Genomic DNA, 24,473 nt, shown 5'->3' on the forward strand with positions numbered 1-24,473 from the left:
GAGAACAAACTCAGTTTGTTTAACCAGGTGTCTCACAGCCAAACACACCTGTGCTGATGTCACTGCTAGGGCGGAGTCTGGACCTGGGTTTTCTCTGAGGACACTGGCGTCTTGTCCTCTTTTCTTTTTCTTTTTATTAACTGAAACAGGAAAACAAGATGCTTCAGAAACCTGAGCTGCAACGTTCAGTTCAAGAAAAGAAGCTAAAACACAACGAAACGACACGAGTCAGAGTGATGAAAATAATAAAACTGATAACAACTGAAAACAACAGACTCAGGGATGAAAAGGAGTCACTTTTTGTAAACATTTCTTTAGATTTGACAATTATCAGTAGTTTTTTAAATTAAAAACCTGATATGAATCCATTCATATTCGATATAAATATTTAAATATGTGAATGTGTTGTTTAGCCAGAATAATTAGTTTCCACTTCCTTTCGTCTTCCATTAAACACTGAACTTTAAATCATAATGTCTGTAATATTTCATTAAACATTCATGTCCTGTATGAATAAAGCAGATTTAACCTCATTCCAAATGAACCTCCACCTTTTTGTTGCTCCACCTGTGAACCTTATAGAGGAGCGGTCATGGTGTTTGCAGCGATGATGGAGGCAGATCAGATCCTTTAAATCCAGACGGACGTCTCGTCTCAGCTAACTGAGCTTCATCTGATCTGATTCATTTTACATTCAGGAAGCTCAGTCTGCGACAGACCCCTGAAGACCAGCACACAAAACGAGATCCAGAGGAGCCATCGAAACCTGCAGTTCCTCCAATCACCACTCGAGGCTTCAAAAGTGAGTCAGTCCCCATAGACCTCCACATCAAACATTTACAGCCTGGTTGCGCTCTACAGCTCATCTCCTCCTTCATGACAACAGTACAGGCTGAATTTTTATGTAACTCACTCATATTATTTACATTGAGGCTTAAAGTTCTGCATAATTATGAGCATGGCCGCTTTGAGAGACAGCGAGCTGCTAGGTTTCATCAACCATCCGCCTCAGCTCCACCCACGCTCCACCACCTTGTTCCTCTTTGGATCAGCTGTGACGGTGCAAAGATGGCAGCTTCGGAAACCTGAGGGTGGTGTCATGTTTTAAAGTCGGTGTTTGAGCCAGGCTAGCTGTGTCCAGTCTTGATGCTAAGCTAGCGTTTGTCAGTCCTGGTCCTGGAGCGTCCTGCCCTTCAGGGATTTGCATCAAAACTTAAGTGAACATAAACACAATCGACAGTCCAGATGTTTCATATTCACATTTTTAATGTCATGAAAAAGTCTTTACAGTTCATTTAAAATCAAAATCAGCCTCAACTGTTGGATTATCTAAAAAACACACAGAGCCAATAAACATCAGCTGAAACACTACATTACCCATAATGCAGCACGCCCCGGTCCTAAACAAGCCAGTGACCCTCAGAGGTTCTTCTACGACTATTCTCTGAAACAGAACTATGGCGACATGTTAGAGCCAATAAATCTACAGAATAAATCAGAAATATTGTGATAACAAAGAAATATGTTGAGAATTATTCTTCAAGAAATATTTTAAGAATATTAAAACATTTGAAGAAAAGAAAATCCTGATATTTCCAGAAAAAATTCAGCAAAAAAAGTAATATGATAAAGTACTAATAATAAAAAGTCTTAACTTTTTGGTTGATATATTTTGAGAATAAAAGTATAAAATTAATAAAATTAATATTAATACATGTATTAATATTCCAGATAAAATTGTTTTATTGTGAGAGAAAAGTCTGAATATGATATTAAAAACAGTGAAAAGTTGTTAAGTGATTATATGGTGTAAATATAGAATATATAAAATCATAAATCTCCACTTGACTTAATTTTCTAACTGTTTGAAATAACTCGTCTTTCAGTAAAATCGTGTTCGCTGGCCGTGAAGTTCGGCTCTGACTGCAGAACCTGAGGAAGAGGATGAGCAGAGCTGTGGTGGCAGGATGAAGACGTCTTCATCAAACATCTTCTTCAAACCTGAAGAAGAAATCCAGAACTGTAGAAACTGGTTGCTCGGAAACATCTGTAGCGCTGTCCAATCAGAAGCAGCCAACTATGTAACCAGGAAGTCACCGCAGCCTCACAAGCTAGCAGAACTTCCTAAAATGATTTAGAGGCTAAAAACTGAATCATTGTAAATGTAGATATTATTTTTTATTTTATTTGTGTGTTTCAGAGTCAGTAGTGTTCATACAGTTTATAATGAGAGGGGCATATCTGATTATGCTAAGCTAACTAATTTAGTTAAATGTTAATAACAGTATTATGTTTCATAATTTGGGTGTATTGGGTTATTTTAGTGAAATGTAACTTAAAATCATGCACAGTGAATATTTATTAATGTCGACTGCACTCCAGATTACCTGTTTTACTCTAAACAGGTCAGACATTAGCATGCTAATGTTAGCTTTGTCATTTAGCTACACAGTAGTTACAGCTGCAGTTAGTTGCTGTTAATATTTTTGACTAGTGTTTATGAAGTAGTTAGTGAGCTTTTTTAATTTACCGATGACAAAACTAAACGTAGTGAACAGTGACGTTAGCTCGAGGCTAACGCTGAGCTACAAACAGCTGCTGCAGATACACCGAATGCTGTGATGGAATAATGATGAGTTCAGGCTGAGAATTCAGCTGTGAAACAAACTGTGATATAAAATAAGACACACAGCTGGACTCCTGTCCTGTCTGCCCAATAAATGTCCCTTAATGATCTGATGATATGACAGGACAGAAGATCTGATCTGGGTTCAGCTCATATCAGGTTTGTTGTCATTTTAAAGCTCTTAAAGCAACAGCCGGAGGTACATCCGCTGCCTCTGAGGTGCAGGTTTAAGCAGCTTTAATCATTTTTTAAAAAGAGTTTTTACAGTAGAAAAAGTTTCCCAAAGTAAAATAAGTATAGCACAGCTTTAAAGTGTCACAAGTGTTTGATTCACAGTAATAATACACTGAACCTGCCATCATGAAACAATATAACAAACCCTACGTGTGATTTATTGATTCCCCATAAGTACTAAAGAAATAAGAACTGTAATCTCTCATCTAAAGCCTGATCAATAACATCGATTTCATTGAACACTGATCAGAGGACTGCAGTCAGATGTTTAGTTTGCAGAGCGAACAGGACAGAAAACAAAACATTTCCACTGAAACGAGTCGAAAACTTTCAGTTTGCAATATTTTACATTCAGGTTTTGTGAGTCAGTGTCGCTGTGATAACTGACAGGACGGACGGCGTCTCAGAGGGAGTAGAGCTTCAGCTGCTCCTCCATGTCTCCCTCCGTCACCTCCCCCAGCACCTCCTGGTTCTCCCTCAGCAGCAGGAAGATGGCTGCCAGCTGCTCCTGTTGCACCCTGGGAAGTCAGTCGCAACACAAATCACATAACATACACATAACATCCAACGTAACATCCAACAAAACATCCAACACAACATCCAACATAACATCAAACAAAACATCCAACACAACATCCAACATAACATCCAACATAACATTCAATATAACATCCAACACAACATCCAATATAACATCCAACATAACATCCAACATAACATCCAACACAACATCCAACAAAACATCCAACACAACATTCAATATAACATCCAACATGACATCCAACAAAACATCCAACATAACATCCGATATAACATCCAACACAACATTCAATTTAATATTAATATAACATCCAACATAACATTCAACAAAACATCCAATATCACATCCAACATATCATCCAACACAACATCCAACACAACATCCAACATATCATCCAACACAACATCACAACATCCAACGTAACATCCAACACAACATTCAATATAACATTCAATAAAACATCCAACATAACATCCAACATAACATCCAACACAACATTCAATATAACATTCAATAAAACATCCAACACAACATTCAATAAAACATCCAACACAACATCCAACATAACATCCAACACAACATTCAATATAACATTCAATAAAACATCCAACACAACATTCAATAAAACATCCAACACAACATCCAACATAACATCCAACACAACATCCAACACAACATCCAACATAACATCCAACACAACATTCAATAAAACATCCAACATAACATCCAACGTAACATCCAACACAACATCCAACACAACATTCAATAAAACATCCAACATAACATCCAACACAACATCCAACATAACATCCAACACAACATTCAATAAAACATCCAACATAACATCCAACGTAACATCCAACACAACATCCAACACAACATTCAATAAAACATCCAACATAACATCCAACATAACATCCAACATAACATCCAACACAACATCCAACGTAACATCACAACATCCAAGAAAAAATCAGAACATTTAAGGAACAAGTTGAAATATTTTGACTAAATATTTCAAGATTAATGCTCATGAAGAGAAAACACATTATTTAGAGAGAGAATCATTTCTGAGAGGAAGTTTAAATATTATGATTTTATGAGAATACCAACCAACAACCTTTCAAAAATACTACATTTCTTTGCTATTATTTGTTACTTAATGTAGATCCTCAGAATCTATTATAAAGTTTATTTAAAATAGATTCATGCAGTGAATTATTTCTTTACAGGCTCAGAAACAGTAATGTCTGTAAAGTGCCTCATTAGAAGTTTCACTCGGTTTTAATTAGATAAAAAACTTCTTCTCTTCTCTTCACTTATTGAGGCAAAAATCCACCTTCACAAGTTTCTTCTAACAAACATCAGCTGATTGTTTATATCTGAAGGAAACAGAACATTTCTCGCCGCCGTGTTTAATAAGAAAAGCTGTCAAACAAGAGATTTACGTCACGTGTTCACATGTGTCACATGAGCTTTTTATCTCTATTCCACATTGTTCCATACGTGTCGCTCTTTTCTTGTGTGGTCACTTGATGGCGTTTATATATATTTTTTATACATTCCTGCCGTCTTTTCTGCAGTAATGTTGGAAACAGCAGGACATGAAGCACATGTGAAACTGCACTGAAATGACTGCATGTTGACGTCAGAATAAACTCAAAAAGCCTCAACAGCTTCCTGCTTAACGAACACAATGAACAACACGTGCACAGCTTCACACATTTATTGCATGTTGAATATTTAAACCAAACACAGAAGAAGAAGTCAAAGACAGAGCGCTGAAGCTGGAGCACAGGAAGCTTCAGCAGAGAGGAAGCAGCCCGGTGATTACTGTTAGCTTTCTGCTTTAACGCGCAGATGACACCAAACTTAATTTAGATTTAATCACAGTTTAATTGTTTTAAAATTCACACAATCACAGGACCCTCACTTTCTTTCTGTTAATGCAGCTCTTCCTGTTCGAGGACTTCTCAGGAAGTCTCCAGCACACAAAGCAGAGCGCTAAAAACACAGATTCCTGAAGGCACTTTGGTGAAAAGACGTTCGCTGTTCACAAGCAGCTCAGGCCTGAAAGCTCCGACGACACAAAGGTGAAATAAAATAAAGCTTTCCTCCACAGTCGATTCATTCTTCAGCGCTGGGCCTGTTCTCAGATCAGCTGGAGGAAGATGAAGACTGAAGAGGACGAGGGTGTCTGAAGTCTGATGTGCATCATTCGGGTGCTCTGAGAGGAGAGACAGAGGTTCAGGTTCTGGGATCACTGGTCTCATAAATGTAAAAGTTTATCATGTACACGTTAAAAGGACCGACGCAGTGAGTCTGAATCACTGAAATCACAGCGGAAACATTCACTGTTGTTTCGTTCTGTTCCTCTACTGGTTCCACTGGTTTCCAGTCATTTCACTGCAGGATGGAAACCAACCACAGACTCTGGACTCATTCAGCAACTTTATCAGGTAACACACAGCATGTAAGAGTCTGACTGACTGATTGATTGATTGATTGATTGATTGATGGATTGATTGGAAACCAATACTCTCACCAATTACTCTAAACAAGAGAAATAAAACATCCAAATATTGAAAACTTTTCAGCTTTTGTTCAAACAGGAAAATGTTGAGTCTGATTTGTAGTTCAGGAGAAACGACTTGCTGGTCTGGTCCTTTAAACGCAGCATTTAATTCATGTTAATTAATTCATGTTAATTAATTCATATTAATTAATTCATGTTAATTAATTCAAGTTAATTAATTCATGTTAGATCAGCTCATGAATTCATGCTGAAGGTTTGAGGAACACAGTCTCTGAATATGTTTATTATGGAGTCGAACCAGGTAAATAACAAAGACTGTAAGGCTGCTGGATGCTAACAATGCTAAGGATGCTAACGCTGTGTGTTTGTCGCAGGAATATAAACGAGACACGCTGAGACTGAACTGTTGAAGATGAGTTCAGTGTCAACATTTTGTGCATTAAAAGCGCTTCCTCGGTGCACCGATAAAAATATAACTGTCATTCAATGGTTACTAGTTTGGAGTTTTAACTTGTGGCTAACAGCGTTGTAAAGAACTGCAGGTGACACCTGGTCACACCTGGTGACGCCTGGCTCTGCCTTTATTCCCTGACAGACAGTTTTCAGGGTCAACTGTCGACTTCTGCAGCTTTCAGGCTGACAAATGAGAATCTGAGTCTACGTCATGGTCACTGACAAAAACTCGACGCTAACGCAGCAAATCAAAAAATGATCGTCCAACTGAAACCCCTGACGGATGATCAGTGTGTGTGTGTGTGTGAATCGGTGTTTTCCATTAGGAGCTGAGTGACAGCACTCACCGTTAGCTGTGGTGTTAGCAGGTAGCATGCAGGGTTAGCAGGTGAGCAGCACAGCTGGACAGAAGCTGGAATAAATAAAGTGAAGTAAAAGAAGCAAGCTCGTCCTCAGTGACAGGAAACCAGAACCAGAACCAGAACCAAAGCAGATCCAGATGAGGCAGAAACCGTCTGAACGCAGTGATCACATGATCACACAGAGATCTGACTGATTCTGGAGGGGGGGGGGGCAGGCAGGTGGAGCAGGTGGTGCATGTGAAACTCTGAGGCCATTAAAAACGATGATCCACTTGTGAAGTCTGGATTTTATTAACAGAAATAACCCAATTTAATGTTCTGCATTTACTCACATTTGAAACTTGTGTTTAATGTTTCGTGCTCTGATAATAATTCACATTCACAGTGTGCCCATAACGAGCTGATAGTCACTTATTAACTGCTGCTTCAGAATATTTGTCAGAGAAGATTTATTAATGGTGCCACAATAACCACGTGTACTGACTGTATTTGTCCTGCAGATGGCGCCAACCTGCAGCTCGGCTCTGAGAGGAGCAGACGGCAGAGCAGTAACTGAAGATCTCATATGGTCTCAGAGTAAGAACTGCATGTGCTCTGAACTTTGTTCAGTGGTTTTTAATTTGGAAAGAGCTTTAAAAATAAAGTGAATCTTATTATATGAAACCCTGAAGAGAAGAGACGGCTGAAAGAAGAGTTTTCAGGATAAATCAGACTGCTCGAGCAGCGTCATCAGATGAATATCCAGTTGATTGGAGTGTGTGTGAACATGCAGCCTCTCACACACAGCTGGTACGAGGCTGATATGAAGTTTGGCAGCTGCTTATTAAAATCAGAGCTGCACTGACAGAAAAGTCTCCACCCATCAAACTAAACTGGAAAATATGCTGCACCAGTTTGATCTGCTGGTGCAGGAACGACATCATTCACTGATGACTGTGACTCAGTCGTTCATGTCAAAGCAGGATTTTACTGTTGGAGCTGGTTGAGCTTCATTTTAACTAATGATTCTTTTCATTCTGGATCAATCTGCTGATTATTTCCTCCATTAATCGATCGATCGTTCGGTTTGGAAACATTGTAAAACATTAGTTCCCATTTCCTGCCACTTTCTTCTTCTACTACAGTTCAGAGGCAAATATTGTACTTTCTACTTCACTACATATTTCTAACAGCATCAGTTTTTCTGCAGTTTCAGCTTAAAAATAAAAAAAACATCATCAACTAATTAAAAACTATGTATTAATATAAAGACGAACTTTTATTGATCCTCACAGGAACCGACAAGTTACCCTCCAGTAGTTTATGAAGCTCCGCCTTCATCAGCTGCAACATTAAAGTGACGAACACTTGAATGCATCACAACTATCAAACAGTAACATATGAAATTCTGCACACGTATTTTTACTGTTTTCTATTATTTTACTTTTTTTAGTGTATTTCTTGTATTAGTACTTTTCCTGAAGTAAAAGATCAGAGTTTTAGAGCATCGTATAACTTCCTGACAGAGTGAAACCAGAACACTGCTGGAGGGGTCGGGGGTACGCTGTATGCAGGAAAAGGCACAAATGATGTTTGAAGTGAACTGAACCACAACACAAAGTGGAGACTGGAACCTTTAGAACGGTGAATTTCTTGTGGGATTTTGTGTTGGATGTTACTCTGTTAGTTTAACAGCAGCTCTGAGGTGGAGAATCTGTGTTTGCTCTTTACGCCTGCTGAAGGTTCCTTCGAGACCTTTTGTGTCCCGTGTGGACGTCTCATCCCCTCTGACGGCACATGACCCACATTGGACGCCCGTCCCAGTATCTCCGGCCTGCCGTCTGACTACGGGTATACTGGTTTGTGCTGGGAGCTTCCAGCACGAGGACTCAGGGGTGATACTGGCGTGTTCTCTGTCAGCTGAGGTCAAACAGGAGGTGAATAATAAGAGCGTCTGAACACCCTCCCTCTGTGCTACAACATACTGCTGTACAGCTGGTGTAACAGCTGGCTGTCGCCGTGGAAACACATGAACCACGTGACCCATTTACCAGAAGGCACGCGAGTCAAGGGATGAATCGGGAGGAGGTCAGTGAAGGCGTCACAGGAGGGCAGGAGTACGGATAGACTGAATGAATATTCTCATGAACTGATCAGACTTTGAAGATCTGCAGGATTTAAAGGAGCAGTTCAACATTTTGTTAAATACTTTTACTCTCTTTCTGCAAGAAACCCAGTATATTTTATCTTTACTCGAGTACTTTTTATTTATTTTATTATCAAACCTTTACATGAGCATCTACTTCACTGCATCTCAGAGGGAAATACTGGACTTTAACTCTACAACACTGATCTGACAACTTCAGTTACTTTAGAGATTATTAATGTAAAATATAATCCACTAATAAACTGATGCATCATTCCAGATGAATACTTTTAGTACCAGAGTGCTAAAACATCCACAGTGTTGACGTCAAACTCCGCCTCCCTCCTGACCAATCACAGGGTGAGGTGGGTGTGGTTTACTGATAACCACACCCACCTAAACTTCGATTCAAGATTATCTGCTTTCGTTTGGCGACATCAAGCTCTCCGTTCTGTTTTCAGTTAAATACTGAAAAAAGAAGCTTCATTCATGTAATAAATTAATTAATTAATCAGCTGTAAATGGAGAGAATTTGTAGAAAAAGACATTTGGAGGTCATCAGTCTATCCGCACTGTGATGGAGGGGGAGGACCGGGAGGTTATTTAACAGAAACGTCTCCTTACCATGTGCTTCCTAACACACTGCGTCTGCCGAGGCTCGTTACAGAGCAGTAAAATCAGATGTAAGCTCTATCCTGGAAAGATAAAGGCGGAGGCAGTCACACACTCGTCCTCATGGAGCCACAAACATTTGCTGCTGTTGCACATTCGTGATCTGAAACGTAAACGAGCCAGAAGAACTGGGGCGTCGTGCAGGGTGAGGGCGGAGGAGGAGGAGGAGGAGGTGGAGGCTGGCGTCCGGCTGATAAGATACCTGACGTCCGACACCCAAATGAGTCACTTTCCAGACTTCACTCAGAAATAAAATGATGCTCTTCATGAAAGATGTGAATGTCACCTCAATCCTGCACGCAGAGACTCACAGGTTATCATGTTGAATCCTCACGTGTTGGTAAAAAGGTACAAAGTGTGCCCGATCTAAAATATGAAAGCTCATACTGTTTACTGCAGGACACACTGAGTCAGTCTGAGGTGAACTGCAGCGCCACCATGTGGTAGAAAGCAGAAATAAAGGGTGCACTGTGATGCTGGGCTGCAGCAGCGCCAGAAAATATCACGAGATCACACAATTACTGTCATTACTAACCTGCTTTATTATAGTTTCATGAAGATTAAGTCCTGACTTTAAACATTATATAAAGGGTTTTTTTTTATTTTTCTAGATTTTTTAAATAACACTAACACGATAAAATTCAGTCCTGTAGCAAACGAACACGCTCTGATCAGTTTCTCTACCGCAGTCTGACACTGCAGCCCCGTCAAAAACCACAAGAGTCCCACAAACGTCTTTGTCCTGGTTATGACACGTCATGCTCTGATTGGTCGGTTTGTAGATGAACTCTGATTGGTCGGCCTGTGGATGAGGCTCCACTCTGTGATCGATGTCTGACTGTTTTTGGTCTTTATATTTTTAAAGTGAGATCTAGTTTGGATCAATGATTCAGTAACTCTGGTCTCACAGTGTGAAGAGCCTCTACGGCAACTGAGCAGCTCCACGAGCTTCAGGAACAACAGGTAAGCTGAACAGGTAAGCTGAACAGGTAAGCTGAACAGGTGAGCTGAACAGGTAAGACAGCGCTGGCTCGTGTTGGCCTGAAGAATCTGACCAAACGTTCGACAGTGGACAGTTTTCAATCAATGATTCAGACACATTTTGATCAGCACTACAGGCAGGACTGAGGTTTGGTCCCAGGCTTCGCAGGGCCGGACTGAACCAAAGCTGGAGCCGTGGAAGCTACCATCACTCCGGCTGAGCTGGGGGGAGTTTATACAAACTGGAATGAGACACTTGGACGAGGTTCAACATCAAACTCTGGAGAAATATTTATCCATCCGTGACGTCATTTTGGCCCGAGACACAAGTCAGAATGAGACGAGAAGGAAAAGCGAGTCAAGCCGAAGACAAAGACTCGTTTCCTCCTCTGCTTCTCCTGAAAAACTCAACAAAGCAGCGCCGCCAAACCACAGAAACGTAAAAAAAACACACGAGCCTCCAATCAGGGCAGCAGCAGACGTTCACTCCCTCTGCTGACAAACAGAAAAACGCCAGGAACAAACTGTGAAGTGAACAGAGGAATGTGCTGCCCTCACTCGCCCTCCTTCCTGCAGACGATTACACAACACCCCCCTCTATTCACTCACTGTCCTGGCCTGAGGACGAGTGGACGGGGGGCGGCGAAGGACGCGACAAAACCTGCTGTCTGCGTCCACCCACAGAGGCCCAACACTCTGTTCACACAAAGCCAAGAATAAATTGATAAATAAATCGATTATTGACGAGGAAAAAACACCCGCTGAGCGTCCAGGTGAGACGACGGCGACGAGACAGGAGAAGACCATGTGACTGACAGACACATCAACACGGTCTGTTGAGGCCGTCCTGCTCGTCCAGCAAATCACTAACAACTAGATAGTTGAGACTTTGACGTGTAAACTGGTTGCTAGGAAACATCCGTAGCTCTGTCCAATCAAGAGCAGTCAACTATACAACCAGGAAGTCACTGTAGCATCACAAGCTAGCAGGCTAAAAGCTAAATCGTTGAAAATGTAGTTATTATTTTAATTTGTGTTTCAGAGTCAGTAGTATTCATACAGCGTGTAACAGAAGGGACATATCTGAATATGCTAAGCTAACTGATTTAGATAAATGCTAATAACAGCATCGTGTTTCATTTGAGGTTTGTTGTGTTATTTCAGTGAAATATAATTAAAAATCTTCCACAATGACTCATTATTAAACAGAGTTTATCAAGGTTAAGGTCAGATAAGTTGAACTAACTCAGATATTAGCATGCTAACATTAGCCTTGTTAGCTACACAACCCCTGCAGTTAGCGGCTGTAAATTTTTAGAACATCTAATATCTATCTAGAACTAGCTAGTGATCTTATGCTAAACTTCTACTAAACTCAGAGGTAAATATTGTTCTTTTACTTTTTAGTTTGATGTGTATTATTCTGAAATTGGCTTTTCTGTGTAATAAATACTTGTACTTTTGGCTATAAGTATTTCTACTCTGCTGTACCCACTGTACTGCTTCCATCGATGTTGAAACCGCAGCTAAAAATAAAAGTAAACTTGGTGAAACAGCAGCTGCTGGATGGAAATCATTAGAGGAGAGAATGATGATGAAGCTCACACGTCTTCAGCCGAGCATCTCCTCTGCAGGACCGAAGCTTCAGCTGCCGCCTCTTTCTTTTCATGCAGACAGAAGCTGAAACGGGCCGAGCGGGAAGCGTCTGTGTGTCGGCGTGCAAACAACATGTCGTTCAGACTGACCTCTGCTCCTCCTCGATCTCCTCCTTCGTCATCAGCGTCTCAAACTTGCTCTGTTTCTTTCCTGGAGTGAACTTCACCTGGTCTTCAGCTGCAGCCACGTCTGACACAAGGAGACACAGAGCAGGAGGACAGTTCAGAGACCACGTCCCTCAGCGTCCCTCAGCGTCCCTCAGTGTCCCTCAGCGTCCCTCAGCATCCCTCAGTGTCCCTAAGCTTCCCTCAGCATCCCTCAGTGTCATTCAGCGTCCCTCAGCGTCCCTCACTGTCCCTCACTGTCCCTCACTGTCCCTCAGCGTCCCTTACTGTCCCTCAGCATCCCTCAGCATCCCTGTCCCTCCAGCGTCCCTCACTGTCCCTCACTGTCCCTCCAGCGTCCCTCAGCATCCCTCCATTGTCCCTCAGCGTCCCTCACTGTCCCTCAGGCGTCCCTCACTGTCCCTCAGGCGTCCCTCACTGTCCCTCTAGTGTCCCTCAGCATCCCTCACTGTCCCTCCAGCGTCCCTCACTGTCCCTCACTGTCCCTCCAGCGTCCCTCAGCGTCCCTCACTGTCCCTCAGGCGTCCCTCACTGTCCCTCCAGTGTCCCTCAGCATTCCTCACTGTCCCTCCAGCGTCCCTCACTGTCCCTCCAGTGTCCCTCAGCGTCCCTCACTGTCCCTCCAGCGTTCCTCACTGTCCCTCAGCGTCCCTCACTGTCCCTCCAGCGTTCCTCACTGTCCCTCAGCATCCCTCACTGTCCCTCAGCGTCCCTCACTGTCCCTCAAGTGTCCCTCACTGTCCCTCCAGGGTTCCTCACTGTCCCTCAGCATCCCTCGCACAGAATTAGCATAGCATAGAAAACAATCACCTAACTGCCTACAAATCAGCTAATGCTAAAGAATTAGCATATAATTAGCTTTAACTTAGGCATTGACTTACTTTTATTTAACTTGATGTGTGCTAAAGCATTAGCATACAATTTAATGATCAAAGACGGTTTACTCACACACGCACACACACACGCGCACACACACACGCACACACGCACACACACACACACACACACCTGTTGTGGAGCAGATTGTCAGTTGGGACAGCGGCTGTTGTTCAGGGCTGCTAAGAGCTTAACTGACTGTTTAAGATTAAGTATCCTCCTGAAGCAGATGGCTCTACACACACACACACACACACACACACACACACAGTCACATGTTTATTCACATGTCTGTTGACACTTCTCACGGCTGAAATGTTGCTCCGTCATCATGTGTCCTGAGTGGAATCATGAGATTTTTCTGTAAATTGATTTTTAATGCGTCCTCTCTGAGCCTACGCCCCCCACCCGTCGCTCCATCTACAGCTAATAAACTGCGTCTGTGCTGCGAGGGACGGCCGGCAGCTCGAGTCTGTCGGCTCTTCCTGATAAGAACTTATCGGCTGTTTACAGCCGCTGACGTCGGCTGCGACTCGCTGTTTTTCTACTCAAACACTAGATTTAGAAGGAACCAGGGAAGCCTCTGATACACATGAATCCATTTAGATCCCGTGTTACTCAGGACAGATCCAGACCAGCTACGCGCTGGTCCGTCTCCCTATGTTTCCTGACTTCCTGTCCGGCTCTCGGCCCATCGGTTCCTCCAGAAGACGTGAATCTTCTGTGGTTTCATGTTTCTTTAAGCTGCTCGCTGCAGAGGAAGACGTGCACACAGAGGTATAATCAGGTGAATCTCGCGGCTGCTGGTTCGGGCTGCTCTGGTCGTGAATCTGCACAGAAACGACCTCATTCACTGATTTCTGTCGAGGCTTCAGCTTCGTACGAGCTGACAGTTTCCCACAGACCTGACCTTTATCTGGTTTGTGTTACTGAGCTCAACAAACTGGTCTTTGTCTCGCTCGAGTCTGAGGCGAGCGGAGCTCCGGCTCATCGTGACTGTGCACAGTGGGACCTGCTCGCTGTCTGACAGGCGACGAGCGCGACTGAGGGCTGAATCAGAGAAGAAACAAAGCCGCTGGCACGTTTGATTCACGTGATGTGGATCAGTCCCACCTGGGTGATACCTGATCTGCTTAATGGGACCAACTGTGAGCCAGCAGAGGGAGTACTTCATAGAAAGTACTCTGACAAGTACAAGTGCTGTAAAAACCAGACCTGGGTATCAGTAAGGAATACGCAGTACATCTTAAAGAGACCTCTGCAGACCTAAACAACATGCCCATGAAGTAGACTTACCATTGTTCAGGATGGTCTCCGGTTCTGGTTCCGGTTCAGGGTCAGGTGATGCCTCTACATCAGGTTCAGTCACAGACTGCTGGACTGCTTCTGATTCCGGTTCAGACTTAGCCACAGGCTCTGGATCAGCTTCTGGGACAGGTTCAGTAACGGATACTGGTTCTGGAACAGGTTCAGGTACAGATGCTGGTTCTGGGACAGGTTCAGGTACAGATACTGGTTCTGGGACAGGTTCAGGTACAGACACTGGCTCTGTTACAGGTTCTGGCTCTGGGATATGTTCTGGTGCAGCAGCTAGTTCCTGTACTGCAACTGGTTCTGGAACAGTCTCTGGTTCTGGGACTGTCTCTGGTACTTTTACCAGTTCTGGGGAAGGTTCTGGTGCCTTTACTGGTTCTGGGACAGTTTCTGGTTCTTTGACTGGTTCTGGTGCTTTCAATGGTTCTGGGATAGGTTCTGGAGCCTTTACTGGTTCTGGGACAGGTTCAGGGACTGGTTCTGGTGCCTTTACTGGTTCTGGGACAGGTTCAGGGGCTGGTTCTGGGGTTGACACGGTTTCTAGAACAGCCTGCAAAGACAAAGAAGTTAACTTCTGTCAGAGATTCAGTTTCCAAACAGTTGAGACAGACACAGTGCTGGAAGAAGTATTCAGAGCCTTTACTTCAGTACTAATACCACACAGTGAAAACTAAGTATAAAGTATTATCAGTTAATATACATCGAGTATGAGATAAAGACAGAGAAGAAGAAACACAAAGCTCATGATGCCTGATGTTAAAATAATAAAAGAACAATCAAGAAGACGTTTCGTTGTTCATCCAAACATCAGAATCAGCTGTAAAACTGACAGGAAGTAACTCTGGCAAAGACATCACATGATCAGCACCTGAGATGGAAAAGTCAGGTCTCTGAAAATGACTCGACACAGACGCTGATGTCTGATTGAAGGGATTCAGATCAATACTGGAGACAATATGTGTAAAAAAAACATGAACTGAAATGATATCAGTATTTGTATTGGCTTGAAAAATGCAGCCTCAGTTGGGATCTAATGAGCCTTTTCCACCTGTCAAACACAGGTGTGACGCTGGCTCACCTGACGAAGCAAAGCCTCCATGAACTCATCGGATGTGACTGTCTGTTTCCTACACGTAACAAGTCAAAACGTCCGAATGGGATTAATTCACGTCAAATCACTGTATTGATCACATGTATAGTAAACACATCATGTGATGGGATCACGGTAACCCTGCTGACCTCTGACAGACTAACGCTCGCGTGGGACGACAGACGACCGTCAGCTGCAGCTCCTCGTTGAGGATCAGCCGCCGCCTGCCGCTGACACCAGGACAAATTAAACCCTCTTCAGTGTCTGCCAACCTGTCCTGACAGCTCACACACACACACACACACACACACACACACACACACACACACACACACACACCTGTCTGTGTCTTCTGTGAAGTGCTGACTTTGCACTGACGGACCGCCGTTTAAAGCTCAGAGGTGTTAACGTGGAAAAGCTGCTTTGTTTGGCTCAGTTTCATGACAATTTAGAAAAAATAACAAAACACTCAAAAAGACAAGATTCAGCCTTCCTGTTTTTTGTTTTTGCTTGCTGCGTTTACCTTAGCCTATTAGCTAAGAGTCTGGGTGTAGCTCCCTGTAGTTTAGCGTTAGCTAAACAGGAAAACCTCCTGTTGCTCCGAGAAGCTTCAGTCAGAACTAAATAGCTTTAATTAGCTGCTTTTGCGGTGTGACGTAGCCATGTGTTAACAAAACCACGTACAACTCTGTATAGATCCTTTAAAATTAGCTGCGTCAATGGTTTTAGTGATTTTATTTTGATGTAGTTTGTAATTACAATCTGAACGATATACGTGGCGCTGGGTCAAAGCCAGGTTCTAGGTCCCTTATCTTAAAGTTAGCTTCTGGGTCCTTTTAGCGTAGAGTTAGCTTCTGGGTCCTTTTAGCTTAAAGTTAGCTTCTGTGTCCTTTTAGCATAGAGTTAGCTTCTGGGTCCTGTTAGCTTAAAGTTAGCTTCTGGGTCATTTTAGCGTAGAGTTAGCTTCTGGGTCCTTTTAGCTTAAATTAGCTTCTGGGTACTTTTAGCGTAGAGTTAGCTTCTGGGTCCTTTTAGCTTAAAGTTAGCTTCTGGGTACTTTTAGCGTAGAGTTAGCTTCTGGGTCCTTTTAGCTTAGAGTTAGCTTCTGGGTCCTTTTAGTGTAGAGTTAGCTTCTGGTTCCCTTTAGCTTTGAGTTAGCTTTGTGGTCCCTTTAGCTTACAATTAGCTTCAAGGCTACTCACTTGACAACTACAGGCTGGATTGGGGACTGGTTAGCTAACATAACATACATGTACGTAACTCAGACAGACTTGGGGTTCCAGTCTTTGTGCTAAGCTAGGCTAATCACACCTGGGCGTTCCTCTGTATTTTAACTGGACACAAAGAGAAACTGAAACCTTCTATAAAAACTGTATTTTGCATAATGTCAAACTCAGATGATGTTGTGCTACAACACGTTAATCCAGCAGCAGAGAAAAGATGCAGAGGAAATGTTTTCCCGAGCAGAGACCACAGTGACCCGGTCTGGTCCCGTCAGCATCAGTCCGCCACACCGCTGTAACTAATGAGTCACTACGGTGACGAGTGGCGGCATCACGGGAGGTCAGACGGTGAAAAGCATCAGGCCTGCCTGTATTAAACCGCTCCGACAGACTCCGGTTTCTTAATCCCACAGCAGCCGTCCCTCACGCCCTCCAAGTGGAATGGTGTCCATTCAGGCCAAAACACCGGTCCCTTCCTCCGCCTCTGAATTCCTGAGCCATGACACACCGAAATAATCTGAACACCAAAGCGCCGACTGGCTGAAACAAAGTGTTCTGGGCCGTGATGCTAAACGCAGGGTCGTTAAATCATTTTATGAGTCAGCAGGATGGTAAACCGTATTCTTAGCTGAAACCGACGCCCAGCCGGCACCGCTGCCCTAAATTGGTCAAATATGCATGTTGGGCGAGTTCGTCCAACATGAGATCATCATGTGCAACGTTACTCTGTCAGGCAGCGAGCATCACGTCTGCTGCGGGGAACCAATCAATCAGGAAGCATCACAGCCGGCCAAAGATGGAGAGAGGAGATGTTAGGCAGGACGGAAATACCAATACTAACAGGAAGTCAAGACCGCGAGATAACCAGCGCCAATATTTAGACTTTAAATCAAGATTATGAGATACTGAATCGAGATTATACAAAGGACTCGATCAACATTATGAGTAAAGATTAACAAACCTGATTAATATAATCCAGATTGTACAATACAAAGTAAACGTTAAAGCATTAAACCCAGATTATAACAAACCAATTCAGGATTATTCATAAATAAAACCAAGAGACAGAATGAATCATTTCTCCAGAACGTCAAGCTGAAAGCTGCTGCTGTGGATTAGTCCGAGTCGTCCGGCAGCGTTTCCTGTTAACAGATCTCAGTCTGTAACTGTACACTGAGTGCTCCGCTCCTGCAGGACGGGCATTAGGGCTCCTGGCAGGAGGGGGGGTTAGCCAACGACCTGAGCAAACACTGAGGAGGAAGCAGCTCCAGTAGGTGAGGAGCCTGAGGCTGGTTTGAGATCAGCAAGCTGTTCGTCCAGAGCTGACAGGAGGGAGAGGACGGAGCCTTCCTCCTCCATTATCTCACAGACAGACAGACAGACAGACAGACACTCACTTACACACACACACACAGACACACATTATTTGCTCTTTGCTCTGTGTCGATCTGTGCGTCCGTCAGACGTCACCGTGACAACAGGCAGGTTCAACATGAACGTTATCAGTGATGATGGGAGTCGATTAGCAGCTTCACTGTCGCTGCGACATTTTAGTCTCTGTAGAAGAAACTTGGACTCCACGAAGAGGTAAAAGTACTTCACTCAGAGTCTACTCACATGATGTGAAGCTAACGCAGCTCAGTGTAACGAAACAAAGCTAACGAGTCACGTTTACTCTCTGCAGAAACAGCATCCAACAACACTGATCCCAGAACAGTCTGGTGACAACAGAAACAAAACCAGAATCATCAACAAACTAACTGCATGACATGGAAATACTGCTGTAAAGTACAAGTACCTTCAATCTGTACAGTACTTGAGTAAATGTTAGTTACACTCCACCCCTGCTCTAAGTGAAACAGGTCTTCATCTGAGGACTGACTTCCAGCGGTGGAACATCTGGCTGCAGAGCGATGGCGGCGTGTCGGCGTCTGGCCTGGAACAAAGAGCGTCCAGCTCCGCTTCTGTCTGCACAAAGACTCTTCCTCGTCTCCGCCTCAGCTTTCCGACGCCGCCTCCATTCATGACAGAGACAACGAGCCCGTCCAGCCGGTCCTCTGAAAACGTCTGCAGGCTGTCCACGTCTGTCCAGATCCAGAACCAGACTCACTCTTCATTTGTCCTCAGTAAATGTGTTCGTGTCACTCTGTCCCAACCAGTGATGGAGAGTGTGGACGCTGAGGACTGATTCTGAGCTCAGACCAGGTTTATTCAGGGGAGCAGAAACTCACTCTGGTCTTCTGGACTTCAGTCCTCATAGCTCTGTTATTAGAATCATCTGCTTTAAGATGAGGATGAAGGTTTGGAGTCATCACATCTGGACTGAAACCAGCAGATAAATGTGTTTTTTGTGACTTTCTGTGTGAGTTCCTCTCGAGTGTGTGAACGGTTACCATGAACCACAAAGATCTGTGGTGGTTTAATACCAGAGCTGTGGCCCGCTGGCGCCCTCAGTGGAAACCAGCATGTGTTCTGTGCAGGTTTTCCTTTGGCTGTTCGGGTCTCTTACAGACCCTGTTACTCTGTGAAGAGCTGCTCTCGCTCTGACTGTCAGTGTTAGCTCCTGACTCGGCTGGGCCGCTTCGTCGTGGCCAAAACGAGACCACAAACGCGGCAGGATGTGGCCTCTCTGGTGGGCTCGGGTGTGGCAGCAGCGGCGGCGGCGGTGACGGTGCCAACCTCTCTGAAATGACCACAGAGGAGGATTTAGCGGCGACGCTGTGATATGAAGCCATTGTTTGCTCCTGGATTTGAAGTCCAGCCAACAGCTCTGAGCACTGAGAAGCAGAGGTGTTGTCAGGCAGACCAGACCGGACCGGACTGGACCGGACCGGGCCAGGCCAGGCCGGGCTCCAGAGGGAGGAGAGGCAGGAACTGGGCCAGTCCAAGGGGGAAATACCAGGAGAGGTATGTCAGACAACAGAGGAGGTCCAATGAGACCGTTCACAGTGCGATAACGTCCAAAGAGAGGAGAGGTCTGTGAACGCCACACAGGCCACACCCACAGGATGACTCATCATCAGTCCTCCAGTCAGAGGACGCTAATAATAAATATGTGGAGGATTATAAACATGATAAACATTTATGAATCATCACAAATGTGGTCAGAATGGAAGCTGTGAGCATGTGAAACACCAGAGAAGCACGTCAGACGGCGAGGAGTCATCAGGGCAAATTTACTGGTTTTAGAAAACACAGTTTGGAAGCTCGACAAACGATTTTAAAACTATGATAAAGACACGAGGTGGACACCTGGAGTGTGGATGAACCGAGGACCTGACTGAAGACCGTTCACAGCTGTGGCCAATGAGGAAACTCCAACACTCCCTCGACCAATAACAGCTGCGGTCCACAGTGATGCTGCCAGGCGTGAGGAAGCAGCGCAGGAATTATGACGACTGGCTCATTCATACAAACATTTATTAATAATGTCATTTAATAAATTACGGTAACGAGACACTATGAGCTCTGGAGTTATACCACGGAACAAGTCCGGAGGACACGAACACAAAGCTGAAAACACTGACAACTTTCTGAGCACAATAATGTTTTGGTCTGTTTATCCTCTGATCCAGACAGGAAGTGAGAGATGCCTGTGAGGGCTGATATGATGCAGAAACATTCAGATTACACTAACTCCACCTCTGAACTGGACAGAGAACAGCTGCTCAGACACCATCGCTCCTCCGCCTAACCTGCATTACAGTGTGCACGCTCACATTTCCATATAAGGAGAGCTGCATCGCCACGAGCAACACGGAGCTGACTGTCCAATGAGGAGGGAGAAGAGCTGTGAGACAGCCTCAAAACGGTCAGTGTGCCCGACTGCTTTCAGTAATTTCACTCTTTTTATGTAAACTTTAAACCACTTCTTCATCCCCCACTCTTCCAGTTTTCAACAGAATCTGCACATTTATTCTCCCATGCAGGGAATAACGGCCACGTCCTCACGTACCCCCGTTAGAATAACAGAGGACGACCACAGATTCAGGCTTTCTTTTGAGTAGAAAATGCAGCTTTATGGCCGTGTGCCCTCTGAGCTGCAGGGATGGAGGTGGAACCCATGCAGCTGTCACTTCAGATGACGGAGCAGTCCAACATGCTAAGCTCATAAATGTGAGGGGGTCAGGTGGAGCTCTGGATCAGGTGGCACAGAGACACAGTACTGCAGTACTCATTAGTACTTGTACTGCAGTAAAAGCACAGCAAAAGCCCCAGGTCATGATATCATGCTAACAGACTGAGACTAAAGATAACACATACAAGTCACTATATCAAGCTAACAGGCTGAGGCTAAAGCTAACAGGTCCTGGTCAGTTAAGAAGCTAACAGACTGAGGCTAAAGCTAAAAGGGCCTGGTCATTGAAAAAGCTAACAGACTGAGGCTAAAGATAACAGGTCCAGGACATGATATCATGCTAACAGACTGAGGATAAAGTTAACACATACAAGTCACGATATCATGCTAATAGACTGAGGCTAAAGCTAAAAGGTCCCAGTTCATCATATCATGCTAACAGTCGGAGGATAACGCTAACACGTCCTGGTCATTTAAGAAGCTAACAGACTGGGGCTAAAGCTAACAGGTCCCAGGTCATGACATCATGCTAATGGACTGAGGCTAAAGCTAACAGGTCCCAGGTCATCATATCATGCTAACAGACGGAGGATAAAGTTAACACATACAAGTCACGATATCATGCTAATAGACTGAGGCTAAAGCTAACAGTCCAGGTCATGACATCATGCTAATGGACTGTTAGCCTAACATCTCACAGCACCCAGGACCAGCTCCCACCCAGTGGTAAAATACTGCACAGGAAATCATGACTAAGGGTTTTTGAACATGAACTCTCACCACACAAATTAATATAGTATGAAACATTCATTGGCGTCGCAAGTAACACCATGTTACTAGTGTAGGTAGTAAGCTAGTACACCATACATGCTAATGTTAGCAACTTAAACCCTAACTCTAACCCTAAACCTCTGACCTCTGACTACACCTCTTCATCATGTGGTTCCAGCTGTAAATCACTAAAACACATCATAAATATCTAGTTTCATCTTAAAAAGCTTCAGTAATTCCTTCGAACAGCTGCTCACTGTAGTTTTTATCAAACAAACGGGAGGAAATAGTGCATTTGTTGGGGACTATTTTCAGTGGCGGATTAATCCACATTTGGTGCTGTAGTGAGTATTTTAAAGTAAATATTTTAAATCACCAGACTTATTCTTTAAATGACATTATTGGGAGTTCTCAGTCTGGATCTTCTGTCTGACTTAAAGTAAAGTAAAATAAAGCCATTTTCAAGTGAAGTCTGGTGCAGTGATGTTCATGCTGAGAGGCTAACTACAGGCTAACTGTTCTGACTCCCACAGAGCTTCAGTCAAAGCAGACAAAGGCCAAAGCAACAAGACGGTCTGTGTCTCAGCTCCACAGGCTCACAAACACAGAGGCTTTCTTTATGTGGACATTTACACAAAGAGCACTGTAAAACACACCCCGATGCTCTGCAGCTGCCGCCGCCGCTACCACCGCCGCTGCAGCTCAGACAGCGCAGGCGACCCCTCGGCATGCTGGAGGACGTTATCAGTGGACGGAGGGTGTGAGCTCCCTAACACTCAGCCACACGATAGTTTTACAGCAAAGAGAGAAGCAAAGGGCTCGTTTATATTTGGCTCCTTCACTTTTGACGTCCTTAAATGAGCTCCACCTTTAGCAGCTGCAACGCTAAAGCGAACACATGAACGCGTCAATAAATATAATCATGTAGTATCACACACATCATTGTGAACTGAGCCCTTCTGCATGGTGAGTACTTTTACTTTTGCACTTCTAAATTGAAATACAGTCGTTTGAACTGTAACAGAGTATTTCCACACTGTGGTATTTCTACATGTATCTAAGTACAAGATGTGAGTACTTCTTCCACCTCTGGACATAATGTTGCCACAGTGGTGTCATCAGGCTGTGAGCATCTGTCCACCACTGGAACAGAGACACAACCACGAGTACACGTATGACAATGAAACAGGAGCAACAGGCCACTGGTCACCGTCTAAATCCTGGAGCTGCAGCTCATGAAGAAATAAACTGTCCTGAACTCTCCTGACTTCATTCAGGAACGCTGAGGACACTATTAAAAACCTCTGATGAGCATGTTGATGAGCAGATGTTAAACATCTCATGAAGCCCCCCCCCCCAGCACCATGTCAGACATGTGAGGCCACGAACATACGCAGGTGTAAATATAGGATTCATGTTGGCACCAAATATAGACGCTCAGTGGGTCGCATGTTACAGCCGCAGTGGGCACATTCTTCAGGCTTCTAAAGGCTCTGCTGCAGGATCCAGAACGGGGGTCAACGTGCAGAATGACCTCTGGAGACGAACCTAGTCCACAAAGAGGTTTCTGTACCGCCGTCAACAGAAGCTCATTTGCATGTGAGCTCATAACCACTGCAGCATCAGCAGACATTCAAATGGTCCAGCAGGGCGAGCACAGGCCCTCAGCTGTGACGGGTCCTCTGAACGCCGCTCAGAGCCGGCCGACGCGCCCGTCACTGTGTGGACAAGCAAATCAGCATCCAGCCATGAAAGGCGGTGCCTCTGTTTGGACGTCCGGCAACAAAACAAACCTGTGAGTCCAGATCAACTTCAGGCTGCGGGCAAACTTTAAAGGATCATTGATTATCACACCTGATAACAATCAATACTCAGTTTTACAGAACACTATTCTTAGTTCATAGCTGCTGCTGCCATCTGAGCAATAAATGAAATAAAGACCCTTCAAATTAGAATTAATTACTAATTACACGACTTTGAAAATCTTCCAGATCAAATTATCAGTCAGTCAATAAAATAATCTGCAGATTGATCATCAAATCTATAAAAATGTAAATTAGTGCAGCCTGAAAAAACATCTTCAGTTAAACGTGTTTTGCTTTGAAGTTTAAAATATTTGATACATTTTTATTATTTTCTACGTTTATGAAACATCTTTGGTACAAAAATGTTTTTCTGGATAAATAATTTTTTTCTTGTTTTTTTGTCGATTAAGAAATTATTGATTGATCAGAAAAACTGGTCATAAACAAGTTTCCGGTGGCCTGAAATCAGTATCCAAATATTATCAAGTTTTCCAATAAACTGATCAAAGCCAGAATCGATCGATCTTACCTTCTCATGTGAGTCCTGGATCTTCTCAGCCGCTCCGATGTCCTCCACAGCCGGAGCTGGAGGCTCTGGGCGCGGGGAGGCTTCGGGCGCGGGTCGGAGCGGTTCACCCAGAGCTCTGGACGGGGGGATGTCGTCTCCGTAGCCGACTTTGGGCTTCTTGTTCCCGGCTGAGGAGGAGGAGGAGGCGTCGGGCTTCTTGCTCAGGAGCGACGAGGCGAAATAAATGGCCACGACGGTGAAGAGGATGGCGGGGATGATGACGGCCGGGTCCAGGTCCATGATGGTGGTTCAAGGATCGACAAGTTCAGGGGCTGAAGTGTGTGTCCACCAGGCTGCTGTCACACACACACTGAGCAGCATCCCGCCTCTCAACACTATTTAACCTCAACAGCTGACGACAGACACTGCACTTCCGGGTTTCTTTCACAATAAAAGCCCTTACAGGAAGTTATGTTTTTATCTTAATCTTAACATAC

The 24,473-nt window shown here is 44.0% G+C and overlaps 1 protein-coding gene across 4 annotated transcripts; it reads right to left on the minus strand.

Annotated features, from left to right (window-relative positions):
• Positions 1 to 1,268: 1,268 nt before the first annotated feature.
• Positions 1,269 to 24,332, minus strand: si:ch73-366l1.5 (FILIA-N KH-like domain-containing protein). 4 transcript variants are annotated; one of them, XR_006007597.1, is made up of 5 exons: positions 23,998 to 24,332; positions 14,484 to 15,051; positions 12,276 to 12,375; positions 3,210 to 3,378; positions 1,275 to 2,001 (listed from the first exon to the last, which is right to left on the minus strand). XR_006007597.1 is itself a non-coding variant. In XM_041957206.1 (5 exons), the coding sequence occupies exons 1-4, from the start codon at positions 24,274 to 24,276 to the stop codon at positions 9,539 to 9,541; spliced, it is 981 nt and encodes a 326-aa protein (XP_041813140.1). In that variant the 5' UTR covers positions 24,277 to 24,332; the 3' UTR covers positions 5,114 to 5,628; positions 9,502 to 9,538. The 4 variants fall into 4 exon arrangements, 3 of the variants coding, with proteins under 3 accessions (XP_041813139.1, XP_041813140.1, XP_041813141.1); XM_041957206.1 differs by lacking the exons at positions 1,275 to 2,001; positions 3,210 to 3,378 and adding exons at positions 5,114 to 5,628; positions 9,502 to 9,572; XM_041957205.1 differs by having other exon boundaries at positions 1,269 to 3,378.
• Between the last annotated feature and the right edge of the window lie 141 nt (positions 24,333 to 24,473).

Source organism: Chelmon rostratus, chromosome 17 (genome assembly GCF_017976325.1).
Source record: "Chelmon rostratus isolate fCheRos1 chromosome 17, fCheRos1.pri, whole genome shotgun sequence".
Classification (NCBI taxonomy): domain Eukaryota; kingdom Metazoa; phylum Chordata; class Actinopteri; order Chaetodontiformes; family Chaetodontidae; genus Chelmon; species Chelmon rostratus.